Genomic DNA, 27,636 nt, shown 5'->3' on the forward strand with positions numbered 1-27,636 from the left:
GGTGGCTCAGTGGGTTAAGCCACTGCCTTTGGCTCAGGTCATGATATTGGGGTGCTGGGATCAAGTCCCGCATCGGGCTCTCTGCTCAGTGGGGAGCCTGCTTCCCTCTCTCTCTCTCTCTCTGCCTGCCTCTCTGCCTACTTGTGATCTCTACCTGTCAAATAAATAAATAAATAAAATATTTTTTTAAAAAAATTGATGAAAACCGGGCGCCTGGGTGGCTCAGTGGGTTAAGCCACTGCCTTCGGCTCAGGTCATGATCTCAGGGTCCCGGGATCAAGTCCCGCATCAGGCTCTCTGCTCAGCAGAGGGCCTGCTTCCCTTCCTCTCTCTCTGCCTGCCTCTCTGCCTACTTGTGATCTCTCTCTGTCAAATAAATAAATAAAATCTTTAAAAAAAAAAAAAAGATGAAAACCTTAATGAAATCTGTAAGACTAACAGGGAAAAGAACTGTACATAAGCACTGTGCTCGAGTATATAAAGTCCCTGCTATACAGGTGAACAATTCTGAAGCCACTGTACAAGGCTTTTGGAATGAACAAGTACGTAAACGCATGGAGGATGGCAGGGGAGGCCCTGCTTCTCACAGTAAGAGTGGGAGGTTACTAGTAGGCAAAGGGTGCCACAATGACACTTGTGATAATGGATTAGAGTAGAAGATGCTAAGTATGAACTCATGTTCAGCTTAATATACAGATGATTATATATGGAGATATATATACACACACACACACACTCGAATTAGTATGCACATACATTTCCTGTTTTGTCAGATGAGAGTTCCTACAGGCAATAACACCCCAAGAGCAGTGAGCACATCTAGCACCAGATCTTGGTTTCTGATGTCATTCTCCAATAAAAGAAACCAGGGATCCTTAGAGAAATGGCTAGTTTGGGGACTACGGCAGGAAATATACATGATAAGAGTTAAGCATCTTGAGGGCACCTGGCTGGCTCAGTTGGTTAAACAACTGTCTTCGGCTCAGGTCTTGATTCTGGAATCCCAGGATGGAGGCCCACATGGGGCTCTCTGCTCAGCGGGGAGTCTGCTTCTCCCTCTCACCCTCCCTCCCATGCTCTCTCTCTCATTCTCTCTCCCTCAAATAAATAAAATAAAACAAAATAAAATAAAATAAAATAAAAAGAGTTTAGCAACTTGCAGTGCCAAAAAATAAGAAAGTACTGTATATTTAAAAGACAAACAGGGGCACCTGGGTAGCTCAGTGACTTAAGTGTCTGCCTTGGGCTCAGGTCATGATCCAAGGGTCCTGGGATGGAGCCCCACATGGGACTACCTGCTCAACAGGGAACCTGCTCCTCTCTCTCCTCCCTGCTTGTGCTCTCTCTCGCTCTCACTCTCAAATAAATGTTTTTTAAAATAATAACAAATAATAAATAATAAAAAAGTAAAAGACATACGAACAAATGAAAACAACGATGGGGGTATGTCACAAGAACACATGAACCACCTGAAGAGCTCCCAAAGGTGAAGGCTGGGACAATCTGAGAAACAAAGTAAAAATAATAAAAATAAAGTAGTACTGGATTATAATCCAAAGTATAAGTAAGTATCTAAGAATTCACACTGATATAAGCAACTAATTGGAGAGAAAGAAAGATAGGAAGGAAGGAAGGAAGGAAAGAAGGAGGCGTAAGGAAGGAAGAAAGCAGTCCCCACTCTTTACTTTGGGCTGCATCTACTGACTCTTTTCCAAAGAGTACAGAACAGACAGAAAGCAAAAAGAGTCAAGTTTACAGTAGGGAAACCTGACAAGCACTACCTCAGCCAGGTCAACATCAACAGTGATCTGTCATGTTCACAGCAAGTAGCCTTGATATGATGGGATGAGAATGACACCTTATCTCTGAGGTCTTCCTCCCCAAAACCCATAATCCCAGGCTAATCACGAGAAAGACATCAGACAAATCCCAACCGAGGGACATTCTATAAAATACCTGACTGGTACTCCTCAAGGTTGTCAAAGTCATCAAAGACAGTCTGAGAAACTGTCATAGCCAAGGAGTCTGAAGAGACATGATGACCACACAGCATGTGGTAGTTTGAATGGAATCCCAGAACAGAACAAGAACATTAGGTAAAAACAAAGGAAATATGAGGAAAGTACGGATTTGCATTAATAATATCAATACTGATTCGTTAATCGTGGAAAATGTACCATACTAGTACAAGATGTTTTTAGTAGGGACAACCCGGTGCGGGGTATACGGGAACCCTCTGTACTATCTTCCCATTGTTTCTGTAGGTCTAAAATTATTCTAAAATCTATTTTAAAAAACCATGATAACCTAAACACTTTTTCCTAATTCCTGTTAATACTACTAATCAACATAATTCATTTTTTAAAATTTATTCATTCAACAAATACTTGCTGGGTGCTACTGTATACCAACCACTATCCAAGGCACCAGGGAGACAGCAGGAGTCAACAAGACAAAATCTCTACGCTCAGGGAGCTCACACTGGAGCAGATGAAGAAAGATGAAAACAAACAGGGACAGAGGGGGAAAGTAGGTGTAAGATGTGATCCGAGAAGTAGGCTGAGACCAGCCCATGAAACAGTCCAAAATAAGGAATTTATATTCTACACTCAGTCCAACAGGAAGTCACTGAAGCATTTCCATTGAAGGAGGGATGTTAGGAGTTTTTTGTTGTTGTTGTTTGTTTGTTTTAAGGATTTTATTTATTTATTTGACAGAGAGAGATCACAAGGAGGCAGAGAGGCAGGAAGAGAGGGAGGGGGGAGGCTCCCTGCTGAGCAGAGAGCCTGATGCGGGACTGGATCCCATGATCCCAGGACCCTGAGACCATGACCTGAGCCAAAGGCAGAGGCTTAAGCCACTGAGCCACCCAGGCGTCCCAAGTTAAGGGTTTTTTAAAAAAAGATATTTATTTATTTGAGAGAGAATAAGAGAGAGAGAGAGCACAAGTAGGGGGAGTGGCAAAGAGAGAGGGAGAAGCTTATTCCCCACTGAGCAGGGAGCCGGATGTGGGGCTTGATCCCAGAACCCTGGGATCATGACCTGAGCTGAAGTCAGATACGTAACTGACTAAGCCACCCAGGTTCCCCTAAGGTTTTAAAGTTAGGTTTTAAAAAATCACCGTGATATTTTATCACAGCTTTATATTTTTTAAGATTTTATATTATTTATTTGTGAGAAAGAGCGAACTCCCCACAAAGCAGGGAGCCCCACATGGGACTTGATCCCGGGACCCCAGGATCATGACCTAAGCCAAAGGCAGCCGCTTAACTGACTGAGCCACCCAGGCACCCCTTATCACAGCTTTAATCATAATCGCCAAAAAGTGGTAACAACCTGTATATCCACAAACAGGTGAACGGATACAGACTGTGGTCTCTCCATACACTGGAGTACTACCTGTGGGCAATAAAAAAGAACAGACTAGGGGCACCTGGGTGGCTCAGTGGGTTAAGCCTCTGCCTTCGGCTCAGGTCACAGTCTCGGGGTCCTGGGATCAAGTCCCGCATCGGGCTCTTTGCTCAGCGGGGAGCCTGCTTCCCTCTCGCTCTCTGCCTGCCTCTCTGCCTACTTGTGATCTCTCTCTCTCTGTCAAATAAATAAATAAAATCTTAAAAAAAAAAAAAAAAAAGAACAGACTAACTGATGCTCAACAACATGGATCAATCTCAAAGGCACTCAGTTAAGGGTGAGAGGCCAAGTTCAGAGATTTCCACACTGTCCATTCCTTTTCTTACAGCAATCACCTCAGCAGCTGCCAGAGGGAGGCACTACAACTGGCTACACAGAGACACCAAGGAATTCTGGAGTGTTACTCTTGAGTGTAACGCTGGTTACAGGACTACATACACGGGCAAAACTCAACAAACTGTCCACATTAAAAGGGGAATTTTACTGTATATTAATTATACTTCAATAAACCTGGTTGGTTTTTTTTAAAGATTTTATTTACTCGACAGGGAGAGAGCGAGAGAGGGAATACAAGCAGGGGGAGTGGGAGAGGGAGAAGCAGGCTCCCTGCTAGCAGGAAACCCAATGTGGGGCTAGATCCCAGGATCCTGGGATCATGTGAGCTGAAGGCTGACGCCCAACGACTGAGCCACCCAGGCACCCCAGTAAACCTGGTTTTAAAGGAAAAACAAAACAAAAAACCCGCTCTGACTCTGTGGAGGATGAACTGGAAAGCAGCGAAAAGCTAGGGTATAGGGAGAGTGGCCCCCGAGTATGGCTGGCTACTTTGGAAAACTGAGTTTGAAACATCTCACGATGCCAAAGCAGAGACATTAAGCAAACTGTTGCTATGAGCCATGAGTTCAAATTCCTGTCTTCTTCCCATCATTTTCTGAACTGTTTCTGCTCTTTCTGTTGTTTTAGAGGCTTGTGAACTACGTGTTCTGCCATCTGACCACTTTGCCAGGGGTAATGATCTCATCTCCCATGCACTTTGGAAAAGCACAGCCACTCGATACAAGTGGCTATTTACATGGCAATTAATTCAATTTTAATTAAATTAAAAAATGCAATTTTTCGGTTGCACTAGCCCCATTTCAACTGTTCAATGCCACATTTCCATCATCGCAGAAAATTCTACTGAATTTTCTAGAAAGTTACCTCTACATTTTCTTAACACTCATCCATTCCAGGGATCACTTCAGAGTAGTTGTTAAGTACCACAATTTCTTCGCTGTTAATCGGGGATGGTAACATCTGAAGGCATGGTTTCATAAAGTGAATGGCACTTGTAGAAACTGAAGAAAAAGGGACACCTGGGTGGCTCAGTTGGTTAGGCCGCTGCCTTCAGCTCAGGTCATGATCCTGGGGTCCTGGAATCGAGTCCTGCATCGGGCTCCTTGCTCAGCAGGGAGCCTGCTTCTCTCTCTCTGTCTCTGCCTGCCACTCTGCCTGCTTAACTCTTAAAAAAAAAAAAAAAGAAAGAAACTGAAGAAAAAGAATTTCACCTTTCAGGCTGGGCTTTTTCCTCCGAAAAAACAAAATATTTTAATTAGAGGCAAGGGGTTTTGACAAGTTTATCGGTCTGTCCTCCCTTGTGAGAAAAACAGTATGAAGAGCTTTGATTTTTTTTCTTTCCACATGAATAAATAAAGTTAATAAAGTGGGTCTAGATCCCTTCCAGTTGCCACCAGAAACAACCACAAAACCATGCTAATTCAAACTAAGTCGTACCCTTCCAACTGAATAGAAAAATCAAAAAGAAAAAACAGAAACCCCCGCAAGGCAGTGAAATTACCCAATTTACTTTGTTCTCTTACTATGACCACTGCTGTTCAGGTTTAATTACTTGATTTTACTTCATACATCCTAATATATGTGTCAGCACCCTCTCTGCAGGTCTCTCCAATTACAGCTCTATACAGAAGGGGTGAGACTACCTGAGCTTCCCTGAGAATTAAAGCATTTGCAGATTAGTAGCTTCCAAATTAATAGGCTCAGAGGTAACTATACATGACTGTTCCCAGTCTCCAGGGAAAGCAATTAACAAGAAGGGTAACAAGAATACAGTTCTTTTTCCCTAGGGGTCTGGCGCCTCCCATGGGACAGCAGGCCTCCCAGAGACACCGTGCTGACAGTGCAAAGTACCTTAGAATGCTTTAATCTGTATGTTGCTGCTCACATTCTCCATGGGGGCTATGTGTCAGAGGGAACCACAGAGCAAATCAGTGGGGGGCTCCTCCACTTGTAAATCTTTATGGCAAAAAAAGGGATGGAGTTTTAGAAAGAAGAAACATCACCCCTTGTTGTAATCCAGATTTGCCTTCAGTATAAATCATCTGAGTCCTGATACACGGTGCAGTGTTCACCTAGCAAGGGCTCAGTAAATTCTTGTTGAATGAATCTGTGGATGAAAGCCTGGCACACAGAAGGTAGTCAATGAATATTTCTTGAGTCAATGGAGAGAATCACCAAGACACTGTCCTAGGTGATGGGGAAGAGGAAATGGGTTAGTTGTTGTGAAAGGACTGGACCCAGATTGCTAAAACATGAAGCAAAGTAACAAGAGCCCTGAGGTCAGATACCTGCCTTCAAAGCCCAAATGCGCCACATAATGGGAGACCTTGGCCAAGTTACCTGAGATCAGCTATACACGGATCCATCCCACCCCCAATTTGGATAAAAGGGCTAATAACTATTTATCTTGGTTCTCTCATGAATTAGAGAAAGTAAATGCAGATAAATCCCTTAGCACAAGGGCTAGCATTAGGAAGGCACGAGATTAAAAAATGGTAAAAACAAACAAAAAAGAAAACTAGTAAATGCTAAAGTTCCTTGAGGCTAACACGTGCCCGTCACTGTGCCACATATCCTAAATATAATAATACATCATACAATTCTCACGCCAGCCCTGTGAGGCAGACACGACTCTCACCTTCACACAGGTGAGAAAGGTGATGAGCTGAGAGGGGATGACAGGCTAGGGCTCGGCTGGGATTTCCAACCAGGTATTTGAACCTGGGCAATACGTACATCGCACACTCCTATTCCCTATAAGGTATTTTCCACTATTCTAGCATCAGCAGCCACTTCAAAGCTTAGCTGCCGAAAGAGGCACTTTATAGTTTTGTGTTTCTTTTAATCGAATCCATTCCAAAGTCCTGTGAGGCAAGGATACCTCCACGCAGCTGAAGCTCAGAGAAGTTCTGCGACTTATCCAAAGTCACTAAGCCTCGAGTCCCCCGACTTATCCAAAGTCACTAAGCCTCGAGTCCCCCAGCCTTGCAGAGCAGACCCACTCGCTCACCACCCCGGTGTTGGGAAGCCTCCCCTCAACACTCACTCTCGCGCAGTCTCTGCGCTTCGGTGTCCCAAGGCAGACCCTATTCCCCGGACCCCCGCGGGGAACCCATACCCCGTCCGCGCCCGCCCCAACCGCCCCCAACGGTCATCAAGGCTCCCCTCGCTCGCTCGGGTCTGACAGCTCCGGGTCACCCCCTTAACCATCTCCCCAGCCCAGGATGGAGGGTCGCTCCGCCACCCGGGAGACGGACCCGGCAGCGTGGGGGAGGGGAACCAGAGAGGGCGCATGCCCAGAAGGCTCCATTTGGCCCCCGACTCACCTGGGAGTCACGGAACTCCACCACCACGTTCTCGCTGCTCCATCGCGCCGCCATCTCTTGCACCCGACCGCCCCCACCCCAGGATTTCGCGTTCCACACCCCGCAAACTCGCGTTCCTGGGCTCGGTGAGCCCCAGGCAGCCCGCGAGTAAGCCCTGCCACGCCCCGTCCCCCTCTTCCTCCAGACCTCAAACCATTGGCTGACCCAAATACAGGCTCCGCCCCTCCTCCCGGATCCTCCAATTGCGACACAGCACCGACCCAAAACAGGCACGCCCCCTCCACTTCCGTCACTCGGCCTGAGTGACTCACGCTCCCTGCCGCTGTGGTACACGCCCCCTTGCCGCAAGCTCTACCGGGAGTCGTAGTCCAAGGGTGAGCTGCGCGTGGGTAACTCGCCGAGAGCTCGCGAGTGCGGGTTTGGCGAGGGGAGGTGCATGCTGTCCTCCCTATCTCGTCGCTCGTGTCCCCCGCGAGGCCCAGATGGCCTACAAACCAAAGCCCAGCATTCGCGCAAACCAAAGGTTTACTCCATCCCCGGAGGCCTGCCGTAAAGGCATTGATAAGTCTGAAGGCACGATTTATTCTTACAGTACAGCAGCGCCTACCAAAGTGACCAGGGACCCCAGAGGCGAAACTTCCCATAATTCTACTAAGGCCATTATTTACCTTCTACAGTTTCTTTTTTTCACCAGTGTAAAATACAGTGGTTTTCCAGAGGCTATGTAGTATATAGTGACAAGCTGAACGTCAGAAGCAGATAGGAGAATCCAGCGGTTTTCTATTAAGCCAGACATTGAAAAGATTTGCTACTCTTCCCACTAAATTTTTTTCATTTTATGAAACACAGATATTTTTACTTACAAAATGTATTATTAATATTAATGTGCATTGATATTAAAGTGAAATCATGAAAAAATGTTTTTTAAATTCTCAGTTTTAATTTCTTTTTTTTAAGATTTTATTTATTTATTTGACAGAGATCACAAGCAGGTGGAGAGAGAGGAGAAAGCAGGCTCCCCGCTGAGCAGAGAGCCCGATGTGGGGCTCGATCCCAGGACCCCAGGATCATGACCCCAGCTGAAGGCAGAGGCTTTAACCCACAGAGCCACCCAGCCACCCCTGAATTGGGCTTTATAAAAGACTGGCAAGCAATGTACTAGGAAAGGACACCCTAAATATGAAACCCGACATGGCATCCCATGCAAGGTGACATTTAAGGTTCTCAGTATAATATCAGCATTTTCATAGAAGATACTATAAAAAAAAAAAAAAAAGCACTTCAGCATTGAAAGTGAACAAAGACCCTTAAGTGTGAAGACAGGGGATGCGTTCCAAAGATAAAGCAGTTCCCCCCAAAACAGTCACAGAGCCGTGCTGCTTTCTTTTCCTTCGGAAGACACATCACAATTTGTAATTCAATATTTGTTTGTTTATTTAATATTTTCAAGCTTCGGGAGGCTAGGGACCAGATCTGTTTTGTTCAGCCTTGCTTTGTAAGTACGCATCAAGACCTTCCATATTGGTCCAATTAATGAATGGGAAAAGCATATAGAGTCAGAGTACTGTCTAGGCCAAAAGGATGTCTTCTGTGAAACCGAAAGTAATTTCTTTTTTTTTTTTTTTTTAAAGATTTATTTACTTATTTATTTGACAGAGAGAAATCACAAGTAGATGGAGAAGCAGGCAGAGAGAGAGAGAGAGAGAGGGGGAAGCAGGCTCCCTGCCAAGCAGAGAGCCCGATGCGGGACTCGATCCCAGGACCCTGAGATCATGACCTGAGCCGAAGGCAGCGGCTTAACCCACTGAGCCACCCATGCGCCCCCCCAAAAGTAATTTCTAAAACCATTCAAGGTCTTCACTTGTAACTCTTTTTTTTTTTTAAGATTTTATTTATTTATTTGACAGACAGAGACCACAAGTAGGCAGAGAGGCAGAGAGAGAGGAGGAAGCAGGCTCCCCACTGAGCAGAGAGCCCGATGTGGGGCTCGATCCCAGGACCCCGAGATCATGACCTGAGCTGAAGGCAGAGGCTTAACCCACTGAGCCACCCAGGCACCCCTTTACTTGTAACTCTTTACACCCACAAGGCCATTCAGAACCACACCACCTTCTCTTCAAAACACTTCACTTCTTAGTTATTCTCACTCGCCGCAGCCCTTCAAAAACCCCTCCAGCCCTGGCCTTCACCCTTCTGTAGTGGCCTTTCTTCTTGCCTCTCAAGTTTCCTCCCAGTTCTCTATCACAAAGGGCCAAAGACTGCTCTGGAGAGAAGAGCCTCAGCTCACCAGGCCAGAAAGCAAAAGAAACAAAACAAAACAAAAATCCCAAGGCAGGTTCAAGGCCGGAGAAAAGAAAAGATAAAGAATATTTTCTATGAGCGTTCACACTGTCACAGGGGAATAAATGAGTCCGTTCATCTAACATGTCATATTCTTGTTTATTTGCTTACAGCCTTAGATATAGTAGGTGCTCAATAAATATCCACTAAGTGACTAGCAAATAATCAGGTATGGCTATAACTTAGGGTATGTGACAGGACGTAGCGAGAAGTACAGCTAAAAATGTTGGAAAGGGCTAGTGAGGAAGGGCCCTGCTTAGGCCTTTGAGTTTTATTTTGGAGATGGAGAAAGAGATACAGGTATTTCAAAGCTCTCTGTCTATATATAGCTTGGTAATCTGTTTCCCACTGGAACTGGTAGGTTTGCCCTCGCCTGAGCATTTCTGCAACCCTCCCCCACTCCCACCTCTTTGCTTCGTATTTGTCTAGTTCTCCAAATCTGCTTGTCATGGTTCGTAGGCACAGAAAGTACTTCGGGTTTCAAGTCCTTGGTGCTCTCTGTTCTCTCAATATTTTCTCTGTTAGATGTGGAAAGGGCCCCAGTAGAATTTTTGAGAGAAGGAGCATGAGCACCACTCACACTGCCCCCTGGGGCCCTTCCTTTTTCTGTCTCCTACCCACACTGTCATCACAAAAGAGTGGGGACTCTGGAGCTAAATCTAGAGCTCTGTGGCTGCTTCCTGATTGCTGTGTGCCTCTGAGACCCACCGATGAATGTCCTGCCTCAATCAGAGACTGGGAACTATTGGTGGGAGGCGGGGAAGGAGGGGTTCCCTCGTCAAGTAGATTTCAGCTTGCTGACCTGGCCACAGGGCTCTGATCACCAAGCAAACTCTTTTCAGAAGGTCACCTGCCAGCCATCCCAGAGGAAAGCAGGGGATATGGTCAACCCAGAAATCCAGGGCTTTTGCTGGATGTTATCAGCAACTGCCCTTGCAAAGTTTTAACTCAGATCTTTTATCTTTCTAGTCCTTCGTTTCCTCTTCCGCAGAATGCGGAGTTAGCCCACCCCTCAGTCTCTCTACATCTGGGAATCTTGGAATCCTGCCCTGAGCCCCACTAGTAATTTTCCTCTCCATCAATCAACAAATATTTGTGAACGTGCACACAAGCTCGTGCTCCTGGCTTTGTGCATTTGGTTGCCCATTGGCCTGGTTTCTCTAAGTTTTCTCTTTTCAAGCAAAATAATACAAATGTAATGAGCTCTGAGAAATCTGGGGGGAAGTTTCTTACTGGGAGAAACTTATCTACCCTAGAGGGACTGCTGAGGACTTCCCCCAAAGACGTGGTTCATGGAGACAGAGAGGAAGGAGGCCACAGGTTTCCCAAGGATTCTCAGGAGTTGGCCCCAGCAAGCTGTTTCCCTCATTTTCCAAACCTTTCAGGAATCTCCCAGACTTACATTTTCCCAGAGATGTTTGAAACTGGGGCTTTGTAACATTGTTATGTTCTGGTATTTGCAGGGTTTGGCAACACCAGTCTCATCAGCCTTTTCTCCTATCAGTTCTGGTAGGTGGGTCCGTGGTTTATTAACCCTGTTTCACAGCCGAAGAACAGCCAGGAAGCAGCTCACCCAGGGTCAGAGAGAGCAGGAAGATAAAAAATAATAAAACAGAGTCCTCAGTCTAGCTGGGGCCCTTTCTGCATCTGACTGCCTTGCATTGAGAGCATCCAAAATGACTCAAAACCTCCCCAGACCCATTAACTTCCGACCAAGAATCCACAGGAGAAACTTGCAGTCCCCCTACTGGACTCTGAATGCAACAAATGACAAAATGAAACTAATCAACTAATTGGAGCTTGCAAGTCTCTGTGCATGCCTGTTGCTATGCCCTGAGACACTCTCCCTAAGATGCAAAGGGTAGAGCCAAGCTACTGAATGAGGAACTTGCCCTGTTCTGCATTTGAATATTTTAATTTCAAAGGAAATTTGCTCTTTACTAAGTGCACAAGGAGATAACAAGGGCATTGCCTGAGAGAGGCTGCTAGTCAGAATCCCACAGGGCACCTGAGCCTGGTGTCATCATACTGGGGAGAGTAGAGGCTTCACCCCCAGCTCAGGCTCTCAACTGTTCCGTGGTGCCAGAGGTGACAGAGGCTGGCCTCTTCTAATCAGTAGACAGGACTATAAATCCTAATGGCAAATTCTTAAGTAACAGAAAGAAGTAGAGCTGTTAAGCAGATCTACTCTTTTGCACTCCATTGACGAGCATGCAGAGAAAATGAATTTGGCGTCCAAAGAGTCCTGGATGATCCAGTTTGCTGGGAAGCTTAGAAGTCTGGCTCTACCCCTACTAGCAGAGTGACTTGAATGCCTGGGTGTAGACTTTATCTCTCTGTCTCTCTCCATTTACATGGCTCCAATATTAAAATACCGAAAAAGTACATGATGAGGGGTGCCTGGGTGGCTCAGTGGGTTAAGGCTCTGCCTTTGGCTCAGGTCATGATCTTAGGGTCCTAGGATCAAGCCCCACATTGTGCTCTCTGCTCAGCGGGAAACCAACCTGTTTCCCCCTCTTTCTCTGCCTGCTGCTCTGCCTGCTTGTGATCTCTCTCTCTCTGTTCAAATAAAATCTTAAAAAAAAAAAAAGTACATGATGAAACAAAATCTTTGTCATCCACCCTGTCATCCCACTGTTCAGTGCTGATGATGGCCCATCCCCACGGGGGCTACATCATATTGTTTCATGTCTCTGTCTAGTACCTTTATGAATCTAGAAGCTAAGAAAAATATAGATCTTTAGGTGGGGAGGGGGCAAGTTTCTTAATTTTTCAAGTCTTGACATCCTCACTGCTCATTAGTCATTGGCCATTCTTATGTGTACTGATAATGATTTTGGTAAATCTTCCCAGAGCTCTGTACAACCTCAGGATATGGTCTGTGCTCTCTGTTGTGGCTCCTAGGACCCTCAGGCTTGCCCCCTGAGGACCAGCTTCATCTTTGGTTTCCACATCCTCTCCTATCAGCTCCACTGCTGCTTTCAGTCCCTTGAAGATGCAGTGTTCTCTGGGCCTTCGAACATGCTAGGATCATGCTTGGAACATGCTAGTCTTCCTTCAGTGCAGTTCTACCCCCGCGACCCCATTGCCAGGCTCATCACTGGCTCAACTTTTAGGCCTTGGCTTAAGATCACTGCTGGTGCCTGTCTCCTTCCATCAGCACCAGAATCTTTCACTCTCATGGCACTTCCTCATTCACTCAATCATTCACATGAGGGGCTAACCACATGCCAGGCACTGCGCTAGGCGTATCTGTCACCCTGTACTGTCACCGCTTACTTCAGTATTTTGTATGACCTTGCATTGTCATTCACATACCATCAAATTCGCCCTTTTAAATGTGTAATCAAGCAGTGTTTAGTATGTTCACAAGATTGTGCAAACATCACCACTATTCTTTAAAAAAAACATTTATTTTTTTTAGAGAGAGAGAGCACGAGCAGCGGGAGGGGCGGAGGGAGAGGGAGAGGCAGACTTCCCACTGAGCGGGGAGCCCAGCAACACAGGGCTCAATCCCAAGACCCCAGGACCACAACCCAAGCCAAAGGCAGACGCTCAACTGACTGAACCACTCAGGCCCCCCTCCTTTTTTTTTTTTTTTTTTTTTTTTTTAAAGTAGACTTTATACCCAACATGGAGCCCAATGCAGGGCTTAAACTCACAACCCTGAGATCAAGACCTGAGCTGAGATCAAGAGTCAGACACTTAACTGACTGAGCTACCCAGGTGCCCCAAACATCACCATTATTTAATACAGAACAATTTCATCACTCGAAAAGGAAACTAACCCTTTAGTGGTCATTCTCTATTCTTGCCAGTCCTTCGGCTCCGACAACCAGTAACCTTTCTGTCCTAGGGGATTTGTCTATTCTGGAAATTTCATATAAGTGAAATTACACAATATGTGGTCTTTTGTGATAAGCTTCTTTCACTTGGTGTAATGTTTTCAAGGTTCATCCATGATGTTACACATATCAGTACTTTATTTCTTTTTGTGGCTGAATAATAGTCCACTGTATAGTCACAACACATTGCCTTTATCCATTCATAAATGGATACACAGTTGGGTTGCTTCCACTTTTTAGCTATTTTGAATAATACCGTTACGAGCATTCACATACATGTTTATCTGTGCATATAGGTTTACATTTCTCTTGGAATTAGACATAGGAGTGGAATTGCTGGGTCATATGATAGCTGTTTAAACTTTTTGAGGAATCACCAGACTGTTTTCCAAAGCAGTTCTACTATTTTCCATTCCCACCAGCAAGGTCTGAGCGTCCCAATGTCTGCACATCTCACCAACACTTGTATTTATCACCTTTGATTATAACCATTTTAGTGGGCATGAAATGGTTCTTCTGAAACTTTGTGAGAACCCAGACTCCATCTGTCTTGCTCGCCAGACAAATCCCAGAACCTAGTGCTGTGCCTGGCACTTACTAGACATTCATATTTTGTTCTATGTGATTAAAAAAAAGTGTTGAATGGATAGGTAAATCAAAAGTTACTTAGATGGTTACAATAATGCTTACTGATTGTGGATTCTTCTCCCTAGTAGAGCTCTGTCAAGGGATCCAGTATCGTTTCTCCTGCACAGAACTGTACCACACCTTTTCTGTTACCATACTTTTTCTTCAGGGAGAAAGGAGGGTTAAACGTAAGCTTTCTTATTTTCCTTCAGATCACTCATTTGGATCTTAGGTGTGCACAAATTCCTTATTTAGCCACTTAACAGATAATTTCTTGGGTATTGGAACATTTTGTTTTTTTCTATGTTGATTTCTCAAGCGGCATTTCTGCTCACCTCTAAGCACTACACGCTTGCAAATAAATATCCTTCCTCCTGTTTCTTTCCAAGCTACTCACCCTGGGACAGTCAATACCTGTGACAGACCAGCTCTGCTATTGGGGGGATGGGTTCTTTTAATATCTCTCTACCACCTGTTTTGGCTCCTTGATGTGGAAGTATCTGAGGGATGTTTAGAGCAAGGAAGATGGACTAGGGACTGGGTGATGTTCATAGCCAGCACCCAGCACTTGAGAAATGGTTCTTGAATGAATGGATGGATGGATGGATGGATGTCAATATGTAAGAGAGACATATTGCAAAATGCAGACTCGGTGGACAAATACTTATTGAGTACCCACTGTGCATCCCACTATGGTGCATGTTGGAATAAAAGGTAAACAAAATCAGGGACTCGCCTTGGACTAGGAAGTTTCTAAAATTACCAGTTCTGGCTGTGTCTCACTTTCTATGTCACACCTAATCATCTTCAGGATCGCATTTTAGATAAGGAATCCGTCCACTGCTTAAGCCTCAAGTAGGAAGTTCCGATCTACTCTCAGCAAAATTCGGAGTCACAAGTGCCCCAGTGCCAAACAGCTAAAAATTCCCCAAATGCTAGGCTTCCTGATATGATCTTAGGGGTTCCTGGTTGGGAAACCTCCGCAAGAATGGACAGCACGTCCACCAGAGGGTGCTGTGGGGGCAAATTTGTGCCGGGAGGGAGGCTTGACCAGTGACCCTCAGAGCCAGGTAGGCGTCTCGAGTAATTTTCATTCTTCCTGGCGTTTCCTTCCCAGCCCCTTGAACCGTCGCCGCCCCTCCTCCCATAGGTGGTTCCCCCTCAATAATTAGCCATTTTCAGGACCTCTAAAGAGCGCTGGCTTTGAAAAGACGCCCGACTTCTGTTCCTGACGCCCCGTGGCTCGGGCCACTCGGGTCACAGGCCGGGTCGCGCTGGGTGGGTGGGTGGGGACCTCCTGGGCGTCAGCGGCCGGGCGCCGCAGGGGCCGCGAAGGGGTTAACCCGGCGGGGGGGAGGGGAGGGGGCGCGGGCCGCGCCTGCGCTCTGCCGCCCTCCATTGTCTCCACGGCGGCGAGGAGCGCCGGCGAGCGCAGCCCGGGACCGAGCGGGGCGGAGCGGCTGGCGGGGCCGGCGGCGGCTGGAGCGAGAGCGCGACGCGACGCGACCGCGGCTTCCCGAGCTCCGCCTGGCCGCCCAGCGCCGCAGCCCGCCCGAGGCCTGGAGGGGTCCGGGCCGGCGTCCATGGTCGCGGCGTCCTGAGGCGGGGGACGCGCCCGGTGCCCCCAGCCCTCCTCCGCCTCCTCCTGTCCGGCGGGCGGCCTCCTCCGCCGCCTTCCTGCGCCCGCCCGCCGCCTCCCTCCCTCCTTCCCTGCGGCTCCCCCGGCTTTCGGGAGCCCGGGGGCGGCCTGTGGCGCGCCGAGCCCGCGCCGGACTGCGCTTCTTTGGACCTTGAGGGGAAACATGCGTTTGGCTTGGATCGTTTTAAATTCTTAGTTTGGGATCCCCGCCCGCCTGCCTCTTCCGCCCCGCGGGTTTTCTTTCCTTTTTTCTTTTTCTTTTTTTTTTTTCCCTTTTTTTCCTCCCGGTCTCCTTTTTGACTCCCTCCCCCTTTATGCTCGCCCAACCCTCCCCCCGCTGCTGAGAAGTGGGGGAGGGTCTCGGCCTCCAGGTTCCCGCCCCACCGGGGCCCGGGCGAGCATGGGGGGCAAGCAGAGCACGGCGGCCCGTTCTCGGGGCCCCTTTCCGGGGGTCTCCACCGATGACAGCGCCGTGCCCCCGCCGGGAGGGGCGCCCCACTTTGGGCACTACCGGGCGGGCGGCGGGGCCATGGGGCTGCGCAGCCGCTCAGTCAGCTCGGTGGCGGGCATGGGCATGGACCCCAGCACGGCCGGGGGGGTGCCCTTTGGCCTCTACACCCCCGCCTCCCGGGGGACCGGCGACTCGGAGAGGGCGCCCGGCGGCGGAGGGTCTGCGTCCGACTCCACCTATGCCCATGGCAATGGTTACCAGGAGACCGGCGGCGGTCACCATAGAGACGGGATGCTGTACCTGGGCTCCCGAGCCTCGCTGGCGGATGCTCTACCTCTGCACATCGCACCCAGGTGGTTCAGCTCGCACAGTGGTGAGTCCGCGGGCGGTGGAGGCCTCGGAGGGTGGAGTGCAAGGGAGGGCGCGCCGGGGCGCCCCAAACCTTCGCGCGCGCTTGCGAAGATTGGGATGTGGAGTGCGCGACCTGGATCTGTCCGCCTTCCCTTTGGTTCCTGGGGATGAATGGGCTATCTACCCTTTAGAAAAGAGGCTTCCTGCGAGGCTGCGGAGCTGGGCGTTTTAGGACTTCAGGCGTTGGTTCACTTGTGGATGAGCAGAGTGAAACCTGCCCATTGAAGTCCCATGTATCGGCATCACCGTCCTCAGAGAGGAGATCTTGTCTGGCTTATAGCAAGTCGGCCTCGATGCTTCCTTTCTGTCACTGCAGTATTGTGCCTACCTTTCCGTTAACAGGGAGAGGGATCCGGTTTGACCAAGCGGTGTCTCCCAAACAAAGAGTGTGAAAAGAAAGAAAATTGGGGGCAAGTGTTGTTTGGATTAGGGCTCCCACTCTTGCTGAGAGAAGAGGGTGCCCAATTTTGCCACCCCGCTGGAGAGCTGTCTGAATTGTTTAAAATGGAGCAGCCGGAAGGCTGCTGCCATAGACAGGTGTGGCCTGCTGAATGGAGGGCCTAGCCAGGGAGCCTCCCTCTGAGGCTTTGCAGGACCAGGGCTCTGGTGGCGGGTGCTGTATGCATGCAGTAGGCTTGGCTGGGTGACTCTCACATCCCTCCATCTTTTTTCTTCCCTCCATGCTAAGTGCTAGGTCTTCCTGGTAATCTCTACCTTTTTGTCATGGGAGGTTGGACTTCATTGCCTGGATGTTGCTGGTGTGTTACCGGGGGAAGAGGGGGATTCAGAAAATCTGGATGAATTCATTTTGTGAACTTCTGGTGACAGGCCAGCAAAAGGCTGGAGGAGGATTTCCCAGGCCCTGACTGGCAGGGCAGAAAAGGCACTGGCAAGAACTTCTGGAGGAAAACAGGTCTGTCTGCTCAGCTAACCTGAGAAGCCAGGTTAGGCTGCTAGAAAATTGGTCAAAAGGGGTGTGGGGCCGCTATTTGCTAATTGGCAAGTCAGTGTGAAGAAGTTAACATTTTCAGACTCTTTGGGAGAGTTAAACAAATCTAGATATTGTGTAGAAAGAAGGAAGATTGCCTTATGGAGGGTGTATCTATTGGAACACTGTTCTAGCTATTGTGGAATAGGGTAGACTTTTTAAATCTTTCTTATTTCTGGAAGTAGTCTGGCTTTTGTTTCGATTCTATGAACTTTAATTTGTGAAATAATTTTTGAAGGGGAATTAGTGACTAATTTAGAGTAACACTGGAAAGTGGCTTTTGAATTGCTAAAATGATATTTTAATTCTTTTTTTTTTAAAGGTTTTATTTATTGGGGCACGTGGGTGGCTCAGTGGGTTAAAGTCTCTGCCTTCGGCTCAGGTCATGATCCCAGGGTCCTGGGATTGAGCCCCCTCATCAGGCTCTCTGCTCCGCAGGGAGCCTGCTTCCTCCTCTCTCTCTCTCTGCCTGCCTCTCTGCCTACTTGTGGTCTCTGTGTGTCAAATAAATAAATAAAATCTTAAAAAAAAAAAGATTTTATTTATTTATTTGACACAGAGAGAAATCACAAGTAGGCAGAGAGGCAGGCAGAGGGAGGGGAAAGCAGGCTCCCCACTGAGCAGAGAGCCCAACTCGGGGCTCCATCCCAAGATCCTGAGATCATGACCTGAGCCAAAGGCAGAGGCTTAACCCACTGAGCCACCCAGGCGCCCCAGGATTTTAATTCTTTTTTTTTTTTTTTTAAAGATTTTATTTATTTATTTGACAGACAGAGATCACAAGTAGGCAGAGAGGCAGGCAGAGAGAGAGGGAAGCAGGCTTCCTGCTGAGCAGAGAGCCCGATGTGGGACTCGATCCCAGGACCCTGAGATCATGACCCGAGCCGAAGGCAGCGGCCTAACCCACTGAGCCACCCAGGTGCCCCATGGATTTTAATTCTTAAACGGACCTCTAGATACCATCCGAGCTTCCTTGATCTATATCAATCTCTGTCCTGAATAAGATGCAAGGTGTGACTGCTTTGGGCACTTTTAGACATTTGATCATTTTTAGACATCTTTTTTTTAAATGATTTTTTTTTTTTTAAGATTTTATTTATTTATTTGTCAGAGAGAGAGAGGGAGAGAGAGCGAGTACAGGCGGACAGAATGGTAGGCAGAGGGAGAAGCAGGCTCCCTGCTGAGCAAGGAGCCCGATGCGGGACTCGATCCCAGGACGCTGGGATCATGACCTGAGCCGAAGGCAGCTGCTTAACCAACTGAGCCACCCAGGCGTCCCATTTTTTTTAGACATCTTGAAATTAAAATTTTTTCTTATAAAATTAGGTCCAGAAAAAGGAAGCTCTATTTGTGAGATGACTGTGATTAACTTTTTAAAAGAACTGTCATTAGTATCCGATTTTAAACTGAAAAGCAGTGCATGATCGTTCTCTAAAATCACAGAATTTGTGTGTTGCAAAACACATGTAATTTTATGGATGCTTATCTGGGGAAGGAGTTCCCGTTTTGAAAATTTCTTAACTGTTTCTTACTAGACGCTTCTTTTTCCTTATTCCACCTGGTACCAGGTTCCATAATGGAGTTAGGAGCTTACAGTTGAATTCCAAAATTTCAGACTCCTCAACTGCGAAACCTGAGTTTAATTTTTTTCATCTAGCTGTGGTGAGGGTAGGAAGAGCCACAGAACCATGAGAATATAGGAAAAGCCGGGGCATAGTAATCCTTCTGGGATCAATATGAAAGTGTGTGTGAGGCTGCTCCTAATATTTTGGGTAATACATTCATTTTCCAAATTTTATATAGATATACATACACACTTTTTGAAAAGTAATCTTTATACCCAGTGTGGGGCTTCAACTCACGACCCCAAGATCAAGGCTCATGCTGTACTGACTGAGCTAGACAGGCCCCCTGGGTAATACATTTTTTTTTATAGGACTGTCCTTTTCTAACATTTTGAGCATACCTGGCCCTGCCCACTACATGCCTCCACAAAATTCCCAAATGCTCTTGGTGCAGGAGCGGGACACCATCCTGACTGACAACCACTTGTTCAGGGATTCATTCTTTTATTCAAATAAAATAATTAGTTTTTCCTTTGCAGTTCATTTACCATGAACCTTCACATTTCCAATCTTCTGCACTGGTAGTTCTGTCTCACTTTCCGGAACAGGCCACAGGACCTTCCTTCCAGGACATCCCTTTCCTCTCTTGTTTATTGCTGTAAGAAGAGAAACTTGTTTCTATTTTGGAGCCTTTGAGTAAAGCCAAGCAGTTTTTGCTCCTGTGTCGTAAGAGTGAAGGATAAGGACTTTGGTGCACAATTGACTAGATGCCTAGAAGTTGATGGTATGTTGTTGCTTGTGTTTTTAAGGTGCTTTTGTAAATCTTCATGGGCACCGACAACAGTTGTCAGTGAAATAAGCAGGGGAGTTCAGGGTACACGAAGCTTCCTCAGAGGGAGAGAGCTGATGTTGTGTCTGGAGGTAAAATACTAGGGTCTCTGGCCCTCCTCAGAGTAGCTGTGACCTTGGGGAAGACACATCACCTCTCTTGAGCCTCGTCTTTGTTATTTTAAAAATAGACGTGTTAGTCTTTGGCAGCCAGCCTGGAAAGGTTATTCCCCAGGTCCCGTGAGGATACATAGCCATCACATTTGTCTTCTCTTGGTTCCTACGCTTCCCCAGGTTGTGAACCTTACACGCCCTGCTCCCTGTAATTGGCTTGCTTTCCCTTCCATTCTGTTTTTGGGTAGTTCTTTCTGATCCCTCATGACTCAGACTTAAATGCCTCCTTAGAGACCGCTCTTAAAATTTGCCTCCCTTCTCTGGATCTTTCCAGCCACTCACCTGTTACCTTAACAGCACTTCACACACTTTATAAGTATTTTATTTTATCTGTTTGCCTTTTCTATTTAGTTTGACTGATTTTTAAGTGCCATGAGAATAGGATTGGGCCTCTTGCTCACTACTGTATCGCTTGCACTGTGTGTGCCTGGCACAAATATTTGTCGAGGGAATGAATCTGAGTGCCTCCTGTCCATCATCTCATTTAATCAACCCTATAACTGTGAGGTAGGCGGTTTCGTCCCCATTTTACAGGTGAGGAAACAGAGATGTAGGGCAAGGTCAGGAGCAGACACAAGGTCAGATAGTGAAGAGGTGGCAGAGCTGGGGTTGGAATATAGGTCTGCTGATGTTAGAACCTGGGCTCGTAACCATTACACTGCACTGCCTCCCATCCCAGAACACCAGGAAGCTGGCTAGTGTCCTGGAAATCATGCTGGCCGGCGAGCCAGAGCACTAGGCTCATCTGCTGGTTGGGCTATCAAATAACGGCCTGACTTGTGACCATGGGCACGTGACTCATTTAACCTCAGAGGCGCTGTTTTCTCACCTGGAACATGGTCGTAATGCCTGTCCTGCTTACCTCTCAGAGTCGTCGGGGGTGGAGGGGTCTCATGAGCTAGTGTTTACAAAAGCCAAATAGCAGACGTAAGCAAAGTGGGGGGGGGGGTTCCTGTAGGGGCACTTCTACAGTTCTCTGCCTTCTTTCCTCCGAGCAGAAGGTGCTAGGCAGGGAGATTGAGAACTGTGTGAACTGTTTCCCCAAAATGGAAGCTACTGCTCTCTGCTGAAACCTGACCTACATTGGCGGGCCGTTGATAATAATGAAGACTGTCGAGAAGAGCTGTTTTAGAAGATGAGAGTTAGTGTCTCTTCCTTTCCACTTTAAAGTGTCAATTTTGCTATAAGGTGTTTAACCTCCAGATGGTCTTCTGCGTGATGTTCTGGAGATCTGGTTCTCAGAACATGAATTTCTGGGGCGTCTGGGTGGCTCAGTTGGTTAAGTGTCTGCCTTCGGCTCAGGTCCTGGGATCAAGAAAATCTAAACTGTTCTCTGTTGTCCCCAAGTCATCAGCGGGGCTGATAGAAGGTAACTTTTGCTAAGTCTTGGACCAAGCTGGCAGGACATCTCCTGGATTCTATTTGCTGCCATTCTAGGATTCTCAGGTGATTTAATTGTCTCCTCTTAAATAATTTAAACAGTTGCCAATTCCATTGGAGGGGATCAGAAAGCCTCTCTGTGCTTCACCATGGGTGTGCTAGAGGTAATGGTCCTTTACATGGCTTCTGGGAAAGGAAAAGCATTCTGTGGTCTTCAGAGAGCAAGATGGGTCTCCTACCCTGCAAAAGTTCTATTCTTAATGAAAATCTTTCTGTACAGCGGAGTTTATAGTTCTCTGTTACTATGAGGGCTTATTTTCTACAAAATAAAAATTTAAAAAGTTCCCTTGAGAAGCTGATAATTCCTTGAAGGTCACAGTTCACTCTTCCTCATTGGGGTTTGAAAGGTGTTGCAAGAAACAGTGGCTTGGCTCTTAAAGTGTTTGTTTTATGGGATGTGTGCATTTAGCTACTAAATAAAGACACACCCCAAATATGTCATAAGGAGTACTCTGAGCCAGGCCGTGCTGCACCAAGGAAATGCAATTCTAGTTCCTTTTGAGAAAAGAAACCTGCTTTGTATTGTACAAATGTGATACTCAACACAAGCTTCTAGGGCACTCATATTTTAGTAAATCTGATTATAAAACTAAACATCAATTTCAACAGTTCCAAAATTAGAAGAAACTTCATAGAGAAGTGGTTGTAACAGACAGACTAGTCTTGTGCCTGCTAACCCTTAAGTAGGGTGCTTCTAGTGATCGTGGGTCATTGAAGCTATAGTTCTAGAATCCTAAAGATAGCTCCAAGCCTAAATCCTAATCCCAGTCAGGGATTTAGAATGCTGGAGGAATTTAAATTACCATCTCTTTCTTTTCTAAGCGTTGTCATGGCCTAATCTGTATCAGATCACCCCTAGTGATTATTAGTGTACAGAAGGCATTTGTCATAGAACCAGCAGTTTTCACTTCTGAATCTTATTTTCTCATAAGGTCAGAGGTTTATCCTTGAATGCAACACATGGGTTCCTGGTTTTGGTAGTTGAGGAGTAAGTTTTGGGTATGAATGAATAACCTGAAAACCAGTTACAACCCTCAAGTGTGAAGCAGATAAGGAGCTAAGTTTAATCTTAAAGCAGCAGCTAGGGGTAGCTTCTGGACCGAAGAGACTGTTTACCCCGAAATCTCCCTGGAGTTGTTAGAACTGAGAGTGCAGCCTTCCTCTGCTGGAATTAAAAAGGAAGGGGGAATTCACCGGCTCTCCATAAACACCACGTTAAAGGAGGGCATGATAAGAATTTACAGCGCACTCTTTGGATCTATAACAAGGAGGCAGAAGCAAGAGCTCTCTTGATTTCTGTGAATGGTTCAAGGGGTTTTCAATCTTGACGGCCCCCATATTCTCTGGGGGGCTTGTTAACAATGCAGATGACTGGACCTCACTCCCAGAATTCAGTAGAGCTAAGGAGACACTGAAGAAGCTGAACTTGGAACAAATGATTCTGAAAATTCTCATCCCAAACAAAAAAAAGAAGTCTGAATGCTTTTCGGTGCACTCATTAGTGTTATTTTCAGTATTACTAAACGAATCAAGTGTCTCCAAAGCAGGATCCATACAGATCTTCCTTTCAGCTGCTCCAGAGGCTGGATTCACCCAGCAAGAGCATTGCTCATGGTTTGATGTTTTTCTTTTACATGGAACTGAGCATTTTTCTCCCAGAGATAGGCCTGAGCCCATCTGCCTTGGTCCTGAGAATTGAAGTTGCTCAGAACAGAAGGTAATTGTGGCAGTGTCCCTTCTCCTTCTGTGCTTGCCTTCCCCCTGATTTTTCTCCTAAGGCACAGCTGCCTTTGGCTGCTTGTGCTACAGAAGGGCTTGCTGAGCTAGATCCTCTTTTATGTGGCCCCAGCCAGCAGCTAGAGAAGATCCTCGAATGAATCCAGACTTTAAATGGACAAAATACCTACTTTTCCTTTTTTCCTGGAGACCCAAAACTCTGAGACCTTTTGAGTGTGTGTATGGAAATCTGTTGAGCCAAGACATTCATTTATTCAGCTGCCAGTCACTGAGTGTCTCCAGTATCCTAGGACTTGTGTGAGGTGCGGGGAATATATTTTTAATATAAGGGTGATTAACATTACTTTGTTCTTTCTAAGAATTTTGCTTCCTTACTCCTTAAGAGAGAGTCGGAATCTTGCAGCTTAAGGGGAGATTTTTACCTTCTCCATCAGTTCTTCTGTTGAACAAACAAATTCAAGGTTTCGTCTCTGAGGCTGCTCTGTGGATGGTGTTTGCTCCCTGCTCTTCACGGACAGTCTTCATTCTTTCCTTAACCCTGTTTCTGGGCTGGAGCAGGTGATTTTTCTTTGTGGTTGCAGCCCAGTGCGTGTTAAGAAATTCCTCATGTAGCCTCATACAAGTGGTCCTGTATCTTCTCAGTGAGAACATCTAAAGGAAAAACTGTTTTTGCAAACTCTTCGTGTGTACCTCTGGCTTTGGTGTCTTTGTCATCCCTAGAGCCACATTTCTTTTTGGTCATTGAACACGGTTTTCTAGAAGCATGATCCACCACTTTAGTAATCTTGTCTCTGTAAAATTTATCCCAAGCCACAAATACCCATAAGGAAATATGAGGAACGGTTTTTCCCCTTGGTCTTGTATGTCTCTGAGCTCCACAACGTTGACACTTAGTGCTGTTTTCGGTGATTTTTATTTTTATTTTTAAAGATTTTATTTATTCCTTTGAGAGAGAGAAAGTGAAACAGACAGAGTGAGAGAGCATGAGAGGGGAGGTCAGAGAAGAGGCAGACTCCCCATGGAGCTGGGATCCCCGTGTGGGACCTGATCCCTGAACTCCAGGATCAAGACCTGAGCTCAAGGCAGTCACTTAACCAACTGAGCCACCCAGGTGCCCTTTAAGTGATTTTTAAAGCTTTGCTTATGATGTGATGGCCATCGTTGGTGCCGGAAACGTCCTCCCTGCCTCCCCCGAATAATTATTAAATGTGTGTTATTTTTGAGTTTGGGGGTGGTTTTTTTTTTTTTTCTGAAAATAAAGGGTTTGAAAGAATGTTCCCTGCTCAGAGATTTAATATGGGCTTTGGCTGTAGGATGATACCTTCATTTTTGGAGAAACCTCACTTTATATTTAGGAATATGTAGTCATCTTGATCTTAGTGAATCAGGTTTGTCATAGCTTGGCTCCAGCTTTCTTGTTGGTAGTACCCTTTAGCCCCCTAAAAAGTATGATTAAAGAAGCCATTCTTCACATGGAGTCGTTCTGAAATTGGTCCGCTTTGCCGTACAGTATCTCTTAAGGTCAAAATTTATTTGTTAGCATGTGGGAGAAACTTACATCCGGAGTCTTCCAGATGATCTGGGCAGAGGGAGGAGAACCCAAGACCCTAGACCCCAGCTGTTTTGGTCACTTTGCCCATATTTCTCAACTCTTTGAAGATGTTTTCATTTGATTCCTCTCCAGTAACCCTTTTTTTTTTCCTGCTAACAGGGTGCTTTTCCTTAGGGAGAGCCATTAGAATTCTTTTATCCCGATGTCTGCCTGAGTACTCTGGGAATCCTACAAGGATTTGAGGGAGTCCTTGGGATTCCAGCCCAAACCAATGAAGTACTTGCCTACCATAAATACAAATTAGCTTTTTGTGATATGGTTCTATTCTGGTTAGATAATTTACACGTTTAATGCCTTGTAAAATATAATGCTATCTAAGACAGCTTTTCAGAGAAACTCTGTTTTGACACCACTCACTACGGTAACGCATCACCACATACCCCATGTACACCATATATTATTAGATTTCCGCCGTCCTGGTCACATGTGGCTGCAGTAGTCATACCATTGCAGCCAGCTGCCCTGGGGAACTATGGCAAGTCTCATACCTCTGATGAGGGCTGGTTTACACTCGCTGAACAAGCCCAGCCTTGTTGACTGTATTTAATCCGTCTATTCCCTACCTCTTCCCTCAGCCCAGAGGCCAAGTGCAACATGAAAGGATAGTGAATCTGAACATCTCCAGTATTTTGAGGTATAGGGATCGCCTATGAAGTGGCAGGCCTTTGAGAAATAGTATTATGAGCTGTTCTGTTTTTGCTGTGGCTTTAGAAAACCTTTGGATTCTTCTACTGAAAATTTGTTTAAAAAAAAAAATCTTTTTAATGAAATAGTGACTCACAAAGCAGCCACTCCTTCTCATAATAGCATTTCTCACCAGGGGAATTTTTGGTAGCTGTTGGGGGAGGGATTTGAGTAGGTTGTGGATGATAAATCCCTGGGTGGAACATAACCAGAGGCTGCCATGTCAGAACTCTGGTGCTTTCCATGCTGACAGTGAGCCCTGAATTCAGAGTGCAGGACAGCAGAATAGAATGGGGAAGGCCTGTGCCCAGTGAATTGCCACAGTAGCATGACCAATGAGATTGGAGTCGAACATTCAAACTCAGTTCATTAAAACACCGTTGTCGTGTAAGAGGATCATGAAACTGAGGCCTTGGGTGAGAGAGCCTGAGGCCCCTTAGGGGAGGAGCATCACATTTCTGGATTAAGGGATGGCTGTGGACCTAATGATGACAATAAAAGAGTCAGGAATATGCCTTCTTTTTCCATAGTGTGAAATGGTGGCCTGGTGCTTGGCGCTGACTGTGGGACTACTTTACAAGGAGACAATTCAAACAAGGTCATCTGTGCTCTGAAGGTTTTAGGTCCTAATAAAGCCTTTACAGGGACACCCAAAGTGAACACATGACCCGTCCAGCCTCTGTAGGATGGTGAAAAGAAAATGTTAGGGATAGTAAGAGTTTAGAACACACCAGGATTATGCTGTCTGCATCCAAAATGCTGTCCTCAACCCCTCTGGCCGCCCAAACCAGAGCTTTAACTGTTCCCAACTTCAGTGACCTACAACTCCTCAGTCCTCGCGTCTGAACCACAGTCTTATGTAAGCTACAGACAGAGGAAAGTCTGAAAGGTTATTACAACCGTGTTAAGATTTGCTTTCCTTTGGAAAGTCGTGGCTGTCTCCACTCCGTGTTTTCCTGGCTTTGTACTTTTCTTCAAAGCCTCTTCCCAGTTCCAAGGCCCCAGAGCTCAATAAAGGGGAACAGGAAGTCAGCATTTAATGCCCAAGAGCCAGCAATAACTAATAGAGAAAAGGGCACAAACAAGGGACTCAGAGGGGGTTTTCTGGGCCTAAAAGCTCTCAGGCCTGTAGGATTATAGACCCATCCCTCGGAGATGACTTTGACCAGGCCTTCAAACAAGGAAAGAGTAAGAGGAACCTCTACTCTAAGAGGACTTTTTCTTGGGTAATATAGTGGAGACTCCACATTTTTTTTTAAAAGATTTTATTTATCACAAGTAGGCAGAGAGGCAGGGGGAAGCAGGCCTCCCTGCCAAGCAGAGAGCCCAATGCGCGGCTCGATCCCAGGACCCTAGGACCATGACCTGAGCGGAAGGCAGAGGCTTTAACCCACTGAGCCACCCAGGCGCCCTGGAAACTCCACATTTTTAATTGATGTCATAATTGCAAAGTATCTTTTGCCTAAGGAGTTCAAAGCACTGAAGGAAAAAGTGATGGTCACTTTTTTAAAATTAAGTTTTTAATTTTAATTCCAGTATAGTTAACATACAGTGTTAAATTAGTCTCAGAGATGCAATATATACAATATATACAATTCAATATATATAATACACAATTCAACAGTTCTCTATATAACCCAGTGTCCATCACTGATAGGTGTACTCTGAACTCCCAGCACCTATTTCCTGCATCCCCCCACCACCTGCCCTCTGGCAACCATCACTTTGTTCTCTGTAGTTAAGAGTCTCGGGTGCCTGGGTGGCTCAGTGGGTTAAAGTCTCTGCCGTCGGCTCAGGTCATGATCTCAGGGTCCTGGGATCGAGCCCCACATAGGGCTCTCTGCTCAGCAGGAGCCTGCTCCCCCCCCCCTTCTTTGCCTGCCTCTCTGCCTACTTGTGATCTCTGTCTGTCAAATAAATAAATAAAATCTTTAAAAAAAAAAGTCTTCCTTGGTTTGCCTCTCTTTTTTTTTCCTCATTTGTTTTGTTTCTTAAATTCCACATATGAGTGGAATCATGTGGTATTTGTCTTTCTCTGACTGACGTATTTCATTTAGCATTATACTGTCTCGCTCCATCAGTGACATTGCAAATGGCAAGCTTTCATTCTTTTTTATGGCTGAGTAATATTCCATTGTATGTATACACCACATCTTCTTTATCTGTTCAGCTATTGGTGGATTCTTGGGTTGCTTGTCGTTTAGCTATTGTAGATGATGCTG

At 46.3% G+C, this 27,636-nt stretch overlaps 2 protein-coding genes across 5 annotated transcripts in view; one reads left to right on the top strand and one right to left on the bottom strand.

The window, feature by feature from the left end:
- WDR59 (WD repeat domain 59) overlaps positions 1–7,236 on the bottom strand; it is a 101,537-nt gene extending 94,301 nt beyond the window's left edge. For all 3 annotated transcript variants that reach the window (XM_059383590.1, XM_059383589.1, XM_059383592.1), the window contains exon 1: positions 7,074–7,236. In XM_059383590.1, coding sequence (XP_059239573.1) covers positions 7,074–7,127 — 54 coding nt within the window. In that variant the 5' untranslated portion in view covers positions 7,128–7,236. The remainder of the gene's footprint in view (positions 1–7,073) is intronic.
- An 8,113-nt stretch (positions 7,237–15,349) lies between these two features.
- The window catches only part of ZNRF1 (zinc and ring finger 1), a 99,463-nt gene continuing 87,176 nt past the window's right edge, over positions 15,350–27,636 (top strand). Inside the window, exon 1 of one of the 2 annotated variants that reach the window (XM_059381459.1) lies at positions 15,350–16,348. In XM_059381459.1, coding sequence (XP_059237442.1) covers positions 15,925–16,348 — 424 coding nt within the window. In that variant the 5' untranslated portion in view covers positions 15,350–15,924. The remainder of the gene's footprint in view (positions 16,349–27,636) is intronic. The other variant, XM_059381458.1, reaches the window with a different exon arrangement.

This window comes from Mustela nigripes, chromosome 17, assembly GCF_022355385.1.
Source record: "Mustela nigripes isolate SB6536 chromosome 17, MUSNIG.SB6536, whole genome shotgun sequence".
In the NCBI taxonomy this organism is placed as follows: domain Eukaryota; kingdom Metazoa; phylum Chordata; class Mammalia; order Carnivora; family Mustelidae; genus Mustela; species Mustela nigripes.